The sequence below is a fragment of the Pseudonaja textilis genome, chromosome 3 (assembly GCF_049901715.1).
Source record: "Pseudonaja textilis isolate UNSWEBS1 chromosome 3, rPseTex1.2, whole genome shotgun sequence".
In the NCBI taxonomy this organism is placed as follows: domain Eukaryota; kingdom Metazoa; phylum Chordata; class Lepidosauria; order Squamata; family Elapidae; genus Pseudonaja; species Pseudonaja textilis.
The window spans coordinates 70,014,107-70,031,830 of NC_141992.1; the positions used below are offsets into that span (position 1 = coordinate 70,014,107).

Genomic DNA, 17,724 nt, shown 5'->3' on the forward strand with positions numbered 1-17,724 from the left:
TTTTTGTTAAGCTCCAGGTCAGCTAATATGTCCCTTGTTCATGATTTAAGTGTGTTAGGATGTATATAAAACCAACACCAGAACTGTGTATAATCAGCCTTTCCCTATATTCTATTACGCATCAGATCAGGTTAAAGGGTTGGGTGAGGGATAGACTTAGGCAGGTTAAGCACCCACCCAAACACCTGTGGATGATAGAGAGAATCTTAAATTTAGATGTTGATAGCAATATTTTAACTAGATATAGATCAGATATGCTATGTGCATATCTGATCTATATGTTATGATATTTGAGAATGCCTTTGGGAGACAGACACAGCCAAGGGAGTAGTTAAAAAAAAAAAAGCTGAGCCTGCAGCAGGGCAAGAAACTCAGAAAAAAACCTTCCCTAGTTTCTTTAAAGGAAATGGGGAAGAGATAACTTTCAGACCTACAAGATTTTGTTAATGCAGCATTACAATAAAGAAGAATTAGCTCATCTGCTCCTATTCTGTCTGCTGTAACTTATAAGGCTGGCATGTTACTACCTTCATGGCAACCATGGTCCTCTCTCTATATATTTCAAGGTGACATAAGAACAAATCACACTTAACATTTTACTTTCCCAATTGGACAGGAAGACAGCATGATATTAGTTAGTTAGTTTATTTTATTGATTAGCCTTTCGGCCATATCAAAGTGCAGAGTTCCAGACACAAATTATTACTAAAATCTGATAAAAACAATTTAAAATGAAATTGGAATAAAATATGATTTAAAATGAAATTGGAATAAAATACAGTTTTAAATGAAATTGGAATAAAATACAAGCATGATGAATAGGTTACATTTGATATTATTATTTTATCAAAACTGTTTGAGATTTAAGAATGCAGTAAATAGTCTACTAAGGGATGTAAGTATTTTAGAGTAGTTTCAACTTTTGATATGTAGCTCAAGGGGGAAACAGATAGAATATATTAAAAGAAAATTCCTTTTGAATTTCATTAAGCTCACTATTGAACCTATTCAGTGGGAGTGATGAAATAAAAAATAATTTTTATTCTTTAGCCATCTTCAGTTCTCTTAACATTGTTACTGGTTTGGGTTTTAGCTCAAACAGAAAAACTGCTAGAATTTTTGTAGCATATTGTGTGACATGTTTGCAAGACATATTTGACAAAATAATTGTTTACAGGACCTATAGCTTAAATTCCATAATATATACAGTGCATTGCAATTTGGGATGTCCAGATTGTTGCATGTTGCAGTTTTAAGGGACCAAGAATAAGGACAATTTTTCTGGTACTTTGTTGCTCTGCACTTTGCTTTCGCCGGCTTATTACAGCTAGGCAAAAATGGCAAATTATGATTAGTGAGTCTGTGAGATCATAGACTCCTCTTTAAGAGACAGAGTATTGCAATCCTATTAAGGAATCTAGTAGTGCTATTATTTTAGCAGAGCCATCATCTGATGTAGATGATCATACTGTAATAATTATAGTCTGTTCTTGGCAAAGAGCTTGGATATTTTGTAGTCCCTCGGGATTCTTTCTTATCCTTTGTGCTATTTATTATTTTCACAAAGGTAATTAGCTGAAATTACTGGGATTAGTAATTACAGGTAGTCCTCAATTTACGACCACAACTGAGCCCAACATTTCTGTTGCTAAGCAAGACATGTGTTAAGTGAACTTTGCCCCATTTTATGACCCTTCTTGCCACAGTTGTTAAGTGAATCACTGCAACTGTTAAGTTAGTAACATGGTTGTTAAGTGAATCTGGTTTCCCCACTGACTTTGCTGTCAAAAGGTCACAAAAGGTGACCTGTATTGACTACCTGTATTAACGTATGGATGGTATATTTCACATTCATAGATTGAAGGCATTTCGTACTCCCTTTTTTTTCACTAGGGGTACAACTTTTAACCTACTAGTTGGTATTCCAGCAACAAATCCACTTGGCTAGAGATTGCTTGGCTTCAGTGATCCATCCTTTCATACGTCTCACTTCACTTTTTACAATGCATTGTACACAAGGCTGCCTTTGGAGATTGCCCACAAACTGCAGATGTACAAGTTGTTGCATCAGGAACTGTGACCGGAACTTGATGTTCCAGTCACAGTGAATCATCATTGGCATTTGGCCATTTCTGGATCCAATTCTCAATTCTTTTTTTAAATCCTTTGCAGCATCTTCATATATATCTGAGCTCTTAATAGCAGAGGTCCAAAGGCTGTAATGTACTAACAAATGGAGAATAATTTCAAAAATATGCCATATGTTAGATTGGGTTAGAATTTGAACTTCTCTATTTTGTCTCCATTTTTTAATCTAGAGTATATCTCTTTGATTCTCAGAGGCCTCTTCTTCTGTCTTGGAAGCAAGTTTGATCTATCATTGTTATCCCTACATTCCTTTCTGTGCCTAGCATCCAGCGGGCTGGATCAGTACAGAATACAGCTTACTCATTGTTATTTCCTTTTTGTCTTTCTTCTTTTTCAGAGATACACAGTGTATGCACCTTTTTTTTCTCCTCACTTTGACTTCTACTCTTCAGTTCTTTCTATGTTATTTGTATTGAATCTTATTTCTCTGCAGTTCACCATATTATTGCTCCAATTCCAGGAAGAGGAACAATAAATATGCCATATATTTTCTTCCTTGACTGTTTCATTTGACCAGACTGGCTAAGATCTAGTAAAAAAAATTGGAAGACAATGGCTATTTGGAATTCTCTGAGAGGAAGTAATACATCTTACAGAGTGCAAGCTTTCATTCTGTTTTGAATAGTTTTACTTTCTTTTATTACATGTTTTGTTTATGTCTGAACTGGTTTTGGCGAGTCTCATTTTGCTTCCTAGAACTTAGAATGCTGTAGTACATTCCATTAAAATTCTGCTACATCCTACGGGAAGTAAAAGTCTAGATTTGCCATCTGTATGATTCCAGTCCTTATTAGGACAAAATTGCTTAGCTTTATCAAAAACTATTTAAGCTATGCCTTTTCTTAGAATAGGTTTTTTTTTAACAATGCAGTCAAAACAAAAGAATTTGGTTATATATTTTTTAATGGTTGCAGATAGTTCTTGTTCTGAAACATAGTGTCATATAAATATAAAGCTTTCTTTAAACACTGAGGTTAATAAAATATGTTTAAAAGTTTTAAAATTCATATAGTTCAAAAGATATTTCCAAAAAATGTTTTTCTAAATAAGAAATAGCATAGCATGATTGGGTATCTGCAGTTGGAACAGCTAAGATTGCTCTAAATAAGCATTATTAATTCTATCAATATTGATGAGTTAATGCTGATTAAAAGAATGAGTTTAACAAGCAAATTATGTACAAACTGTGCAATATTTTAATTAAATTAAAAGAAATTAAAGTTCTTTTATATATAGAAAGACAGATGTATTTGGGCATGTTCTTTACAGTACATAGTTCATAAACTATTATTCCTGTTTGACACACTGAAACTTTCTGTGAAATTGGAAAACTGGCATTAGAATAGTTGCACTTCGCATGTTGGACCATACTTCTTTTAACCAGCCTCCTGTTTTTTAAAACGTTTAGATCTAGATGCTGCAAAATACTGCAACCTAGCAAGCAATGGATATTTCCACAAGAAAAATGATTGTGGTACCTGAGAGATAATAAAGAACTATTGCATAGTTGTAATATTGCATTTATATTATCTTTAATCCCTCCTAATGGCACAGGAAAATAATATTTGAGAAAACCTGCCTGTCTACGAGCTCTTTTGAATATATCAGGATTTCATTTTCCACAACCCCCAAACAGAAATTATTTGACACATTGTAAATACAGTAATATAAGCCTGAGGCCACTGCTTAGGTCCGTATTTCTGTTTGTTCTATTATGTTTTGTACTTTGTTGTACAAAAGCTTTATAAGTTTAAAGCTTAAAATACTTTGTTATAGAAGTGTACTTTTTTCCATATTTGACTTGAATACCTTTACCTTTCTTCTTGCTTTTATTTTATCTTGCTTTTTATTAAATAATGTGCAATATTATTTCATTTGGAACGTAGAACATAAAATAAGAAGGTTTAAAGAGACCTTGGAGGTCTTCTATAGTCCAGGGGTCTCCAACCTTGATAACTTTAAGACTTGTGGACTTCAGCTCCCAGAATTCCTCAGCAGCTTTGCTGGCTGAGGAATTCTGGGAGTTGAAGTCCACAATTCTTAAAGTTGCCAAGGTTGGAGACCCCTGCTCTAGTCCAATTTCCTTCCCATGGCAGGAGATAGTATACCATTCCAGACAAATGGCTGTCCAGTTTCTTCTTGAAAACCTCCTTTTGATGGAGTATATTTATCAAATATGTTTTTCTGGTTTCCTATAAGAAGAGATATTTGGAAGCTTATCAAACAAATATTTTCTGGATTTGTGTTCAATTTATGTTGGGGAAAAAGAGTTCAGAGGAAAGTATTTAAAATAGATCTGTGCAGAATTAAATGCGTGGGTAGAAAAAATTAAGTAATATAAACAAATCTAATATTAGAGATGACAAAAATACTGCTCAGGGTGCATTTTATTGTTTTCTCCTTTTTAAGTGCTGCTCATGTGTTTTCCAGTGTGCATTCTTTCCCATAGAATGTGATCTATATTATTCTATTGCATAAATAGCATGGCTTTTTCCTGTTCAATGGCTATTGAAAGGGATGTGTGAAAAAACCAGATGATTACCTTTTCCCGTGTACCAACAGTACTCAAACACATAATGAACATGTCTGCAGGATGTTAATTGAGGCAGGCTGATTGCTGGTTAACATGAACAATGCCATAATATCCCAATTTTATGACTTCTTAATTGTGGTTGATGCGTTTTTATAAAGTTAACTACAAACCCAGCTTTCAAACTAATAAGTAATCTGGATTTCAAACTTTGATTGCTACACACTAGAAATGACTAGCCCCAGATTCAGATAACAATGAAGAAAGATAACAACAGGAAAGTCATTGTTGTTAAAGAACCATGTTACACATTGGAAAGATGTCAATGCATGCATTCCACTTAGCTAACCAGAATGACCAGATTTTTGGTATCTACTCTTTCTAGCCTTGCCATGGATATTATTAGATGGTGACTGTACCTATGATGTTCTATTCCGGATGCAGAAATATCTTCCAGCTTGTGCACTCTATCATCCACCTTTGTAATTTTAGATCAGATTATAAATATTTGCTGGTATCACAATACAGATAGATTGTTAATCACATGTTACATTTTTAGAAAAATGCTAAGCTGCATGAAGAGAACAGGGAAAATAAGATTCAAGTCCCATATTTTGAACAATAAATAATATACATTTTGTAAAATTATTTAAGTTTATATTATTGCAAATTCAATATATTTTTAAGAGGTCAGATTTTTTTTTATTTTAGCTGTTATTTCTAAATATACAATGTGTCATGCTTGCAAGTAAATGACCGACCCCCCCAAATATCTTACTTAGGCTGTGGCTTCAAGTTGTTGGTCAGTCCTGAAGCAAAAAAAGCAACAAATGAAAGTAAGTAGCCTGACATTTTACATTAGAAGATATCTGTGCAATGCTATGCATTTGTTTTGCAATGCCAATTGCTAATTTAAGAAAATTTGTAGATTATTTAGCATTTGTGTATAACTAAAGAAGGTGGTAAATTGTTGACTTCAGAACTATGAATAGAAAAGTAGTGCATGTTTTTGAACCATTTTTAGTATAATTTATCATATCTGAAGTTACAGTTGAATTATAGGCAAAAAAAATAATCTCAATAGTCTGTCCAAAACTACTAAGAAAGATCAAACATGATTAGTGTTTGGTAAAGTGATTACTGGGGCGGTAGACTAGATCAAAAAGTTTTTTAAAAAAATCACACGAGGAAGTGGCAAACCCTCTTCATGGGCATGTTGTTTGGATGCCAGGAGATGATTTTAAGTTTATAAGAGATTGAAGATTTAAAGATGTCACAATTGTTTATACTCAAGATACAGGGTATGATTTGCGTTTTCTTTACCAATTACATCTTCAGGTTCCTGATGGTTTCTTTGCACATTTCTATGCTGTTTGTGAACATATTAGCCCTGTTCTGGCATGGGGATTTTTAGGTCCTAGAAATTCACTGAATGAATTATGCAGCTACTTCAAGGTATATGGCTTTATTTTATCAAGAGTTTACTAAATATAAATGAAAATAGAGATGAACTAGTAAATGTTTTGTTAGACATCCTATGTTAACTAGAACCATTTTATTTGTCTTTTTCATTTATTTTGGCTAGAATCAGATTCTTTATTTCCTGAAAGATATTTTTGACTTTGAAAAAGTGCGATACTCATCAGTGGATAATTTAGCTGAAGATCTTCTGCAATTGCTAATCCGGCACACTAATCTTTTATTGGTCTACTTTGGAGTAAATGGATGTCAACACCCAACAGCCAGTGACCTTTTAGAGGCAAAAATACAATAATTTTCTGTTTTGTTCTTCATATGAGCATTCTTTTGCCTTTTTCTCCAAAAAGGAAATTTAATATTGTTTCTTTCTGAGCAAGGACCCCAAAATCTACGATATTGTCAAATGTGGCCTCAGGGAGGTTTTAAAATATACATATCATTGCTTAAATTATTGCTGTACATATTATTTAAAAATTATATTTCAATTGTCCTTGGATTTATACATAACATATATTTTTAAATTAATACATAAATATTATTTGTGGGAGATATATACGTTATTCAGTCTCTTTGTGATGAAAGTGATACAAAAATACATGTTACAGTAAATAAGTTCCTCCCAAGTTTACAATGTATAAATTAGGTAGTACAAAGCTTTCCAAAACACCTGGTGATGTGTTTGCCAAGATTTGCACTTTTTTTGTCTTAACTAATGTGCAATAAAAAAATATGGTGACAAATTATATAGTTTTTGTGTGTATAAGCTATAATTTATAGTGTAGCAACTGTATCAATGCATTTGGCCTTGGGACAATATTTTGTGAGCACTGTTGTAAAATTTAAGGGTTAATATTAAGTGTTTATGTAAATTATTTCTCATGTTGTTTTACGTTGGATGTACTGCATAAAATCAGAGTCTGGTGTGAACCTTCAGCAGTTGTTTTGAGTAGTTAATAATCTCTACCATATTTATTTATTTTGTAAATTTATTGATTGCTTAATATATAGATAACTCTGCAGAACTTTTAAAATTTTATACATACTATAAATAAGTTCTTGTCTAATTGAATCTATTATTTAAAGTATATTTTTAAGGGAAAAGATATATATTAAAAAGAAAATGGTGTAAGGGTAAATACATGTTTCATTACCATTTTAAACATGTGTTCGTCTCTTTTTAAAACAACAGGGATGCCAAATTAATACCTTTAAGGTCTAGTTTCTGTGTCGTGCATAGATGTGTTTTGTTTGATCATGGTTTATTGTATTATCCACAATTGAGAATATGAAGCTGTAAGACATGGTTTATTAAGCACAATGGCCAGATTCACACAATACATCAATCCTCAATCGTGCCACATTTTTATATAGGTTTAGAAGGATGAATGAGCCCAGCTCTTGGGCTGAATCCCTTGTCTCCCACCCAACCAAAACAAAGAGATGCAATGCCTTCTCTGATTTGTTCTACTTGTTCATTAAGCTAGGGGTCTGAGAAGAATTGCTGCAAAGCTGAGTTTCCTGAAGTGGATCACTAGACTCCTAAAGAACTTAAAAATTGATCTAGTAAAAAGAAAAGTCAATCAAAAGAGCAACATGCAAACAAAAGCAAATAAAACATCCCCAGGAGCAAAACAAAATAAAGTTTAATTTGTGTGTATTGTTTAATGGACTGCTAAATTGGCAAAATGAACTGCTGAATTGGCTACACCCACATGCCCACCCAGTTGGTCTGTCCCCCCAACAATCTGAGGGATTGTGAATTGACCCTCTGTTTAAAAAGTTTGAGGACCCCTGGCCTAAATGGATGCTGTGATTGCTCTTTGAAACAGCACTAATCTTAGCTTTCAGCCAGGAAACTGAAGCCTAGATATTGTCTGTTTTGCTCTAGCTTCATACATGCATAGTGTAAGTGTTTAGCCTTTATATTGTTGGATTGGATTTTCAAGAAATCCTTTGCCCATTTCTGCCTTGCACTTCTAGTCTCTGCCTATTCTCTGTCACAAAATTAAACAGTTGTTTTGAAATTTATGAAGCATTGAAATACCCTATTGGTTGAGTGTGTTCTGTATATTTATTGTTTTATATATTTTTATTACATAAACTCGGATAGTGATATTCCCTTGCATGAAGAAACATTTAATGCTACCCAGTCAGCACGTAAAAGTTCTGAAGTACTGTACCTTCAAAAAATTGTGAAAATATGATACAGGAAAATATCATTTGAGTCTTTATATTATGTTAATACTGTACATATTAATATTTTCAATATTCTTTTTCTGTCTATGCAAAAGCAAGTCAAGATAAGTCAATCTCTTTTTTCCAATTACAACAATTAGAACAGCATTCCTTTTGCAAAAATGTAAAATATGCATTTATTGTAAGCTGCCGAGAGTCACATAACAACAACATATAAATTGAACAAATAAATACATAATTGACAGAATTCTAATATTTGATTAGTGGTATCTGAAAAGTAAGTGAAGTGAAAATGTGAATGGGCAGCTAACAGAGGCAGCAACAGGAAAAAAAAGATTAAAAAGGAGGTCCTGGTTTAAAAGCAAACCAGAGAGAGGGATCTGTGGAAGTTAAGCCATTGAAGAGGAAAATGGGTCAAATTCCATGAAGCAGGAAAGGGAAGCTGAGACTGTCGTTGAATGATAGCATATATTTATGGCATTGTTTATATATGCATTTTGTGTACCATTATTTTATGGTCAACTTATCACAGAGAAGGACACGCCATTCTTTCTCTGGTCATAGTACCTCAATAATAAGGGAGTAATAGATGTAACAGTGGAAGTTTGTAACTTTCACTGAATCCTGGATTATTTTTATTACAGGGTAGTCCTCATTTATCTACCACAGTCAGGACTTGTAATTTGGTCACTAAGTGAAACCACAAGTGTGCTTACAAGTTGACTTCAGCTTTCCTTCACTTTACAGACCCACAGAGGTAATCAGTGTGAGAATTGATTGCAGAGTGACTTTTTCCATCACTGTCATTAACTGCAAATGGGAGCTAAACAAGGCAGTTGCTAAATGAGGACTCCGTGTACTGTTTTATGCATTTAGGGCTAAACACACTGGCATGATGTTAGATTCGATTAAATAAACCCAGAGTCAAATTCTCATTCACATTTGGAAGTGTACTAGCTGTTTTGTGATTAATCACTATTTCTTAGCCCAACCTACCTCACAGAGGTGTTGTGGGGATAAAAGTGAAAGAGGAAATGAAGTGTATTCCAATGTGTGTGTCTGGAATAACTACAGGATTAGTTATTCCAAGTTATTAGTTATTCCATCAGCATTAGAAATATAATATGTTGATTAGATATCAGATCTCAGGAAAACAGGTTATGTAAATTCTTGAATGAATAAACATTGCTATTAGTAAATAAACTTTATGTTGGGTTTGGCCTACTGTTCATTTTATATGAGAAAGAAAATGGAAACCAGGTGGGGAACAGACTCATCTCATCTTATTCTCTAGTCAGACACAAGAAAAAGTAATAATAATTCTTCCTACTCCATACTCTACAAACTGACTCAGAAGTTAATTACACTCTAAGATGCTCATGTATTTATCTTACAAGATCATTGCAACTGCTGATATGACAATAAGCTAATTTGACTACTACATACACTGGGATGGTTTCATCAATCTGATGCTGAGTGGACTTCATGCTTTCATAATTATCTGGTAAGTTTCTATTATTAGTCGCTTGCTCTGTGCAAGTTAGGGCTATAAAAAAAGCCACCAGCATTCACCCTCCTAACACTTTCACTTCACAAAAGTGAAGCTTGGAAGAGATTTATCACTGTCCTAAAGAACTTATCCCCTCCATCTGGAATTTCTGTATACGTGGAAGGAAAATACATACTCTCTTAAAACTAACAGTAAGTAATTCTTTTCCACAATGTGTTTAAATCTAGCTGCATCTGTTTCAACAAAATCGTAGTAAGAAAAATAGCAGGGGTGACTTTGTGACACTGTTATTTGTGTAAGAGGGGCTGATACAAGTTACTTAATTGGTATCAGATACTTTAGAAATCTATGTGCCCTCTCCAAACTCCCCTTCTTCACTTATTAGGATTAATGGAAACTCTACCACAAATAATTGGAAGAGAAGTGGGAAAATAGGCTATTTAGTGGCTTGACATTCCAAGATTGAGGACATACTTAATTTCGTATTAATAATTAAATCAACTATCTGTCCCAATGTGAGAAAAAATATGGCTTAAAAGGCAAATTTCTCCTGTTCCTATTTGGTGGAGAATTTAAAAACAAAGCAGTTTGTGGGGAATAGGCGATCTTGAAACATCTTGATTTTCTGTGACTTGGACAAGCTCTCTTATTTGGTTCGACAACCGTCCCGATTATTTTGTCATTATTTGACACTCCACCCCCCCACCCCCCCAAAAAAGATCAGTGCTGTGAGAAATGCACTCTGAACATGCTCAAGAGCCCCTCTCCCAGTTTTTAGACGCTAAACGATCGATGCCAGGACACCAATTATAACCCGCCGCGCCCCGTCCAATTTTTTTTAACTTGCCCGAGATTGTTTCTGGGGTGGGGATGTTGGGAAATTTTGCAGTCGCCAGATATTTATAGCCTAACGGCGTTTTCAGCCCAAAATAACCCGGCTGGGCCTCCGGAGGCGCGGCGAGGGTGCTGAGTGGGGAGGGGGAGAAAGGAGGGGGAGGCCGCCGTGTGCGTCGGGACAGCTGCAGCTCGGCCTGGGCGCGCTTGGAATGCAGGAACGGGCTGCGCACCGGGACTTTTATGGAAACTTGCAGAGCCCGAGGCTGGAGCCGCAGCCAGCCAAGGGGCGCGCACCACCAAGGGTAGCAGCGGCAGAGACGCTCGCTTGGCTCTTCTCACGCCCAACCAGCCGCTCGGGATTAAACGAAAACGCACCGCGCGGCGCTCCCAGTCCCAGGTACCTCAAAATGTTTTGGTTTTTTTCCCCCTGTTGTTGCGGGCACGGGGACGGTGGGGGGAAGTGGGAGCAACTCGGACACAAAGGGCGGCCTGCGTTTGTCCTCTCTGACGCGCCTGGAGATGACAAGGCAGAGGGGAAACGGGGCGCGCGGCGGGGCAAGCGGGCTGCGGCTCGGTCTTGAGGGAAAGGACTTCGGCGGGGGAGCTGAGCCGGCGCTTCGGCTTTCTGCCTTTGGAATATCCCCCGACGGGGGCTCCTCCCTGCGTTCCCTTTCGGCCTCGCCGAGGCGTTCGCGGGGTAGGTTTAGACGAAGACATCGGTCTTTGCGGTTTTCGGTGCGGGTGGGTTGGTGGGCGAGACTGGCCTTTTTCCTCCGGCTCCTTAGTTCGGCCGCTTCGCCTCTCCTCCGAAAAGCGGCCGCTCGCCCCGCCTGGACTGCCGTCGGGAAAGGAATAGCAACAGGCTCGGTCTCTCCCGGCAGTTTTACTTGGACGAAAATCCCAGACGCCCCCAACGCGTTTAAAAATCTCAGCTGGTCGGGGAGGGGGGGGGATCCTACGATAGCCAAACTATTGGGCAATGGCATTACAGCCCGGGAAGAAAATGTTCCTTTTCAAGACATCTTGAATGGGATAATAAAGCCAGATGTCGCTCATGTTCGAGCGGGGTTTCTTATTCTGAACCTGAAACATGTGGCAAAGCCCCCGAATCTAGCATTTCCTGCAAGAGAGAGATCCTTTCTGCGCTCAGATCCCGCGTTTTGTACAGGAACACATTGCAGTTGAATTCAAATATTTTCCCACATTCCAGGCACATCATCTCTGTGGATGTTTCCTTCCCAAATGTTAGAATAAAGGAAGTCTTTCTGTGAAAGGTGTCGTGATTGACAGTTGGAAGGTAATAGTAATGACAGTATCAGTAGTTAGTGGGAAGACAGTTACTGCCGAAACTATTGTTCTTGCCATTACTCTCTGTGTGTGCGCGCGCGGGTGTCTGTGTGTGTGGGGGCCGCGCAAAAGGGTGCTACTATCCTTGCATTATAAGTGGAATTTTTTTAAAAAAAATCTCAACTAAGAAACAATATTTTTGTTTTATAGAACATGTTTTTAAAGTCAGATAAAAGATGGCAAAAAATAAAAACTTAGCAACTACCTTTCATATTTCAAACAGGATGTGTGAAAGAACTGATGTGCAAAAAATATGTAGGCAGATTAGTTCTTTGATTTTTGTTGACAGAGAGCTTTTCCTCACGTTCATGTTAATGTACATTCCTTCAGATCTTGAGTTGGCAGAAATATTTGTCTGTACTCTAACTTGCTTCAGTAATGAGGCTGATGAGTGGTAGTCTCCTTACTGGTTTGATATCCGACAAGTCAAGAACAGAAATGAGTTGATTCCCCTTGGCACCACTACTGACCAGTGTTAAAAAAACCCACATATATTGTCCTTAATATATGGTGCGGCAAAGTTGAGTTAGTATGGTCATATGTCTGAGACGGAGTGTTTAGCCACATAATAAGTTGCCAATGCAGAGTTGCTATGCAGCTGTGACTTGTCAGTCAGACTGTTTTGAAATGCATCTAACAATCTTCTGAAAGAGAATTAGACCAATGTCCAAAGATAGCCAGGCTGACAAGCCACTGACTCAGTGGAGACCATGGGTTGAACCATAAGGGACCATGACTACATCAGAAATATTATTTCCTGTCTTATCTAGCTCCCTTCTGGATCACAAATTTCTCTGCTGAACTATTCTTCAGCTATGACTTTAGTGCTTTTTCTTCTTTTTCAGATGAGTGCTAAATGCCTGTACAGAAACAGTGTGACAAGTCACAGCTGTGGCACACTTCTCCATTAGTAACTTGTCTATTGGACAATTTGAAAGTGGCTAAAACCTACATCCCATTCATTTATCTCAAACGTGCCCCACTACAAATTAAATAAAATGATTAGTGGTTGTTTTCTGGATGGCTGGCAAGAGAAATACAGCCAAGTGAATCCACCAATTACTGTCCTTGAGTGGCCCTAAAACAAAACTCTAAGGACAGCCTCGTTCACTGGCCTTGTTACTAAGATTAGAGAGGCGGAATAATTCATAGTGGTTGAGTTTTATGTCAGCTTAAGGACCCGGAGGAATGTGCATTAACGGCTGTAAGGAAGAACCCCAAAACCAGAACCGATGAACCTGAATTTAAGTAGCTTCTGCATTGGACTGGGGATGAGATAAAGGCAATGTCACAAGGATATGGTTTTTTAAAAGATGGTTAGTTAGTGAAACACCTTTGTGCAATGTTTGGTGGGATGTAAAAATGAGCTTTTACATTTTGATGCTGAATTATATTAAAATGTTCAGTGTTTTATATTACTTTGTAGCATGTAAATAAAACAGAGATGGGAACTAAAGTGTTGTGTTTTATTTGATTTTGATGATACTGGTACTTAAAATATCAATATTTTAACTATATTCATAACTGGATATTCTGTACATCTGTAAGTGCTGTGCAGTATCTCCAAAGTATCTATGCCTCTATCAATGCTTCATCTCTATTCTCTGAACTGAAATAAACAAACTATTTTTTTAACATTGTAGTGTTTCTGTCAACTTTGAACTGAACCTTGACAGTTTCAGTATTAAAAAATGGCATCCAGCCTTACAGGATTATTGTAACACGTATTGAAATAATGCACTGAAAAAGTAAACTATTAAACCTGTTAATTATTATATATCCACTTGAGCTATAATAAATAATACCATGTATTCTTTTAAATATAGGTTAGTTATTCAGTCAGGCACCAGGTGCTAATTCAAATAAAAATACCTGGACATAAGTTTGTTGAATTAATTTAATTTGCTTAATTCAATGTTCATTTTTCTGCTTTCAGAAGTACTAAAGTAGAATTCTTTCTCTCAAGTTTTCTAAGGGATTGTCTGTCTCCCATGGTTTTTTCCCATTTGGTAAAATCAGGCAAAGCCAATATGATTTGGGTCCTTGCAATCAATGGGCCCACCTGTTACATCACCTGTCCCATGGATTGGTATCACTCCAGACATCATGTAGCTCCTACCCCAAAGGCGGGAGATATTCCAGAAATCTTTACAAATCTCTAGCTAATGGGTAGTGTGCCTATGGAGAGTTACTGGTTGTTTTCTGTTTGTATGTCTGGATGCATTGGATTTTCTTTCTATTGGGCATGCAGTTCTGGAGGTAGAAGGGTTATTTCCACTTCTAATTCCCCTTGATGATTGTGACTGCAGTAGGATAGGCAATGCAGTATCCACAGATGTTACCTTGTCTTATGGTTCATCTTGGGATTTGCAGACATTTGTGAATTTTATAATTGCTTTTATGTATTTGTGTATTTTATGTTCAGAGAGTTTCAATGAAAAACTGGCTTTTGCCTGCCTAGCATGTTTTGTTTCTATATGCTTTGTTTCCCACTTCTGCATTCCACCTAGCTTCAGACACACTTAAGAAATAAAGATTGTGGGTAGCTTAAAAAACTGTTTTTTTTAAAATTCATTCCCACAAATTGGGACTGGGACAATTTACTTCTTTTTGATTTTACCAGTTTGCCTTTTGTGAAATAAGTATTTTGTGACAAGTTTAGTTCACCATATTAGATGTTTGGAAATGAAAATTTTTCAAACTTGCAGTGTGTCAATCTAAACAATGGGTCCTATTAAAGGCCCATTCTTCCTAAATATTCTGTTTCCAAGTGGTCTTCAAAGACAGTACCATAGGGTAATTAATGTAGACATTCAAGAGAGTAGTGATAGAGATATGGGTCAATATAGGCAGGCCCACCTGTTCCAGGAAGGGTCTCTATTAGCATACCAGTTGCAACTAGGCAAAGGCCCTCCTTGCCATACGTTCCACTTGTCATCCAGCAGTAATCAAGAGGCTTAGGAGGACCTTTGAGAGACAACAGTAGAACCAACAAAAACTTAAACAACAAAATACAGTCCAGTGCTTAGACCTAATATTGTCCAGTGCTTAGACCTAATATTCATTCAGAACACTATTCTATTGCACCAGGGCAAATAGCCAAAAAGGAAACTTTTAGCACTTATACAAAACACCATAGAGAGGAGGGAAGAAAGGAATAACCTTGGATTTAGGAACTGACAATCTATTTAAATAAAGAGTGAATTTAGTCATCCCACTGCCATCAGTCACACAGTGTCTTGGGTGATTGAAGAAGTGAAACGAATGAAGTCATTGGTATTTTTCTGGTGGCCAGAAAAATGGAGATAGCAGAGCAGGGAGAAGTCAAATTGTGACTTTTAAGGGTTTTGGAAAAGTCTGAGAGTGGTTTCTAAAAACACAAATACACAAAGAGAGTATATATTAATATTAAAAACATTTTTAAGAGGCCAGCTGATGGCCCTTCAAATTGCTTTAAGTGTAATGATTTCAAAGTGGAAAGGGAAAAAAATCAAAGACCAAAATGGGCTGGGTTCCTAATTAGAGAAATATTCCCACCTTTTTTTTAAACCTGCAATTCAGGTTTTATAAAACCTGTAATATCTGCATATGTTGGTGTTCAAGTTACATTTGCCAAAAATTCCTGTTTCCACTTGTATTAAAAGAAAAGTACTGGCACATTTTCCTTCCATGTTGATCCTTTCTGTGAGAATGCACTTTTATTGAAACGTAGTTGAATGCCACACAGTATCCTATACATCTAGTGTTTAATTTTAACTATATATTCTGCTGTTTCCCCAAACTGCATCTGTCTAATTTGAAGTTATACATTGTTCACCATTGCTTTTCTCATGTGGGTAGATGTTAAAGCATACAGGGCAGGGGTGGGATTCAAAATTTTTAACAAACACTTCTGTGGGAGTGGCTTAGGTGGTGGGTGTGGCTTGGTGGTCATGTGACTGGGTGGTCATGGCTTGTGGTCATATTATTGGCTGGGTGTGGCCAACTCAATATCACTCACATCGAGGCATGCATCTCCTCGCCTGGCCTCTCATGACTGTGGGGATGCTGCAACAGTCGTAAGTGTGAAAAATGGTCAGAAGTCACTTTTTTCAGTGCCATTGTGACTTTGAATGGTCACTCCACACAAGCAAAGTGCCAGCAAAGGAGCGGGAAAAAACTCCAGAGAAGTTCCTGAGACAGGAAGTCTAGTCCTGCCAAGAATGTAATAACGGTTAACGGATAGGCAGTTTCTGTAAGCAATACCAGAATGTTTCCTTTCTGCCTTCCTTACAGGATTAGGCCAGTAATTTCTTCTAACAACCAGTTCTCTGAACTGCTTAGAATGTTAACAACTGGTTCTAGCAAATAGGTGCAAACTGGTAGAATCCCACCCCTGATACAGGGCCTTTACAAGCTATCAAAAAGTATAATTCAGTCCTTTATAATAAGCTATACAGCACCAGCAAAATATCTGGGGTGTCTGTATGTTTGTATGCATATGTATTCCACTGCATTAACCCAAATCTGCTTCCATAATGGAATAGCACAACCTAATGATGCAGGAGGCTTCCTGTGAGAAAACAGTTCAGTTATTGGGATTCACCTCTTTCTGTCTTGTCCATTTTAGGCACTCACTGCAAATATTTGAAACTGGTCAAAGGAATGAAATTTGGCAAAAAACCTTTGGAAATTAAAACGGAGCCAACTTTGTTGTCTGCTTGGTCATTCAATATACTTAATGGCTTTTCTGAGTTTGTTAGCACCTGAATAGATTGATTTTTGTGACTCTGTCAATTGTATCGAACAATCAGTGGAATAATAGGAATAATTAATTAAACTTGTACAATCATGTGAAAAAGGAAGTATACCCTCTTTGAGTTCTATGATTTTACACATCAAGACAGATTAAAAATCATCTGGTCCTTTAGCAGTTCATAAAAGTAGGTAAATACAACCTCAGATGAACAATACACATGACATATATGTCATCATTTATTTTACAAAAAGTAAGCCGAAATGAAGAAGCCATGTGAAGATGATATGGTGTAATATGTCATATGTTGTTGTTTATTTGTGGTTGTATTTATCTACTTTTAAGAATTGCAAAGGACCAAATGATTTTTACTATCGGTATGTCCCGATATGTAAAATCATAGAACTTAAAAGTGGGTGTACTTTCTTTGTCACATGACTGTATGCTGCCGGACTATCAATAATTCTAGATGGCGCACATTAAAAAATAGTAAATTTTGTGAAAGGGATATTAAGGAATCTTATCTTCCCTCAGAATGCAGGAAAGGATAATAAATTAAGTAAAACTCTATCCATGGTACATTTTGGAAGATAGATGCTTTAACCCAAGCCAGGAGCAGGTGGACTATTGTATTTTCTTTTGAAAGTCAAGTGCTATGATTGAGAATTAACAGAAAAGCTCTATTTGATTAAGTATCTGTACCAAAAATGTAAGGATGGGTGGTGGTTTTGAACCTGAAGCTACATTTTTTTTTGTTTGAAGAGGTTGCTGTGGGTCACATTGGCCATGGATTGGAACAGAGTTTTTAGTCTGTTATCCTATCCTTCATGGTAAGACTTAGTTTTTAAGACACATTAAGCATATTGGATGCTTAATATAATTACTGTTATTTCCTTTAGTTTCTCATTGTCTTCTGGCATTTGCTACTAAATGATGGCAGAA

The 17,724-nt window shown here is 36.6% G+C and overlaps 2 protein-coding genes across 13 annotated transcripts in view; both read left to right on the forward strand.

Annotated features, from left to right (window-relative positions):
• MIGA1 (mitoguardin 1) overlaps positions 1 to 7,090 on the forward strand; it is a 39,457-nt gene extending 32,367 nt beyond the window's left edge. The window contains exons 14-16 of the mRNA XM_026700212.2: positions 5,461 to 5,514; positions 6,017 to 6,133; positions 6,264 to 7,090. Coding sequence (XP_026555997.1) covers positions 5,461 to 5,514; positions 6,017 to 6,133; positions 6,264 to 6,452 — 360 coding nt within the window. The 3' untranslated portion in view covers positions 6,453 to 7,090. The remainder of the gene's footprint in view (positions 1 to 5,460; positions 5,515 to 6,016; positions 6,134 to 6,263) is intronic.
• Positions 7,091 to 9,895: 2,805 nt separating this feature from the next.
• NEXN (nexilin F-actin binding protein) overlaps positions 9,896 to 17,724 on the forward strand; it is a 31,351-nt gene continuing 23,522 nt past the window's right edge. For 4 of the 12 annotated variants that reach the window (XM_087930060.1, XM_087930064.1, XM_087930062.1 and 1 more), the window contains exon 1: positions 10,873 to 11,097. The gene's annotated coding sequence lies outside the window, so the exon portion shown is untranslated. Of the gene's footprint in view, positions 10,055 to 10,835; positions 11,098 to 11,378; positions 11,398 to 17,724 lie in introns of those variants that run through there. The other 8 variants (XM_026700206.2, XM_087930068.1, XM_026700211.2 and 5 more) reach the window with 5 other exon arrangements.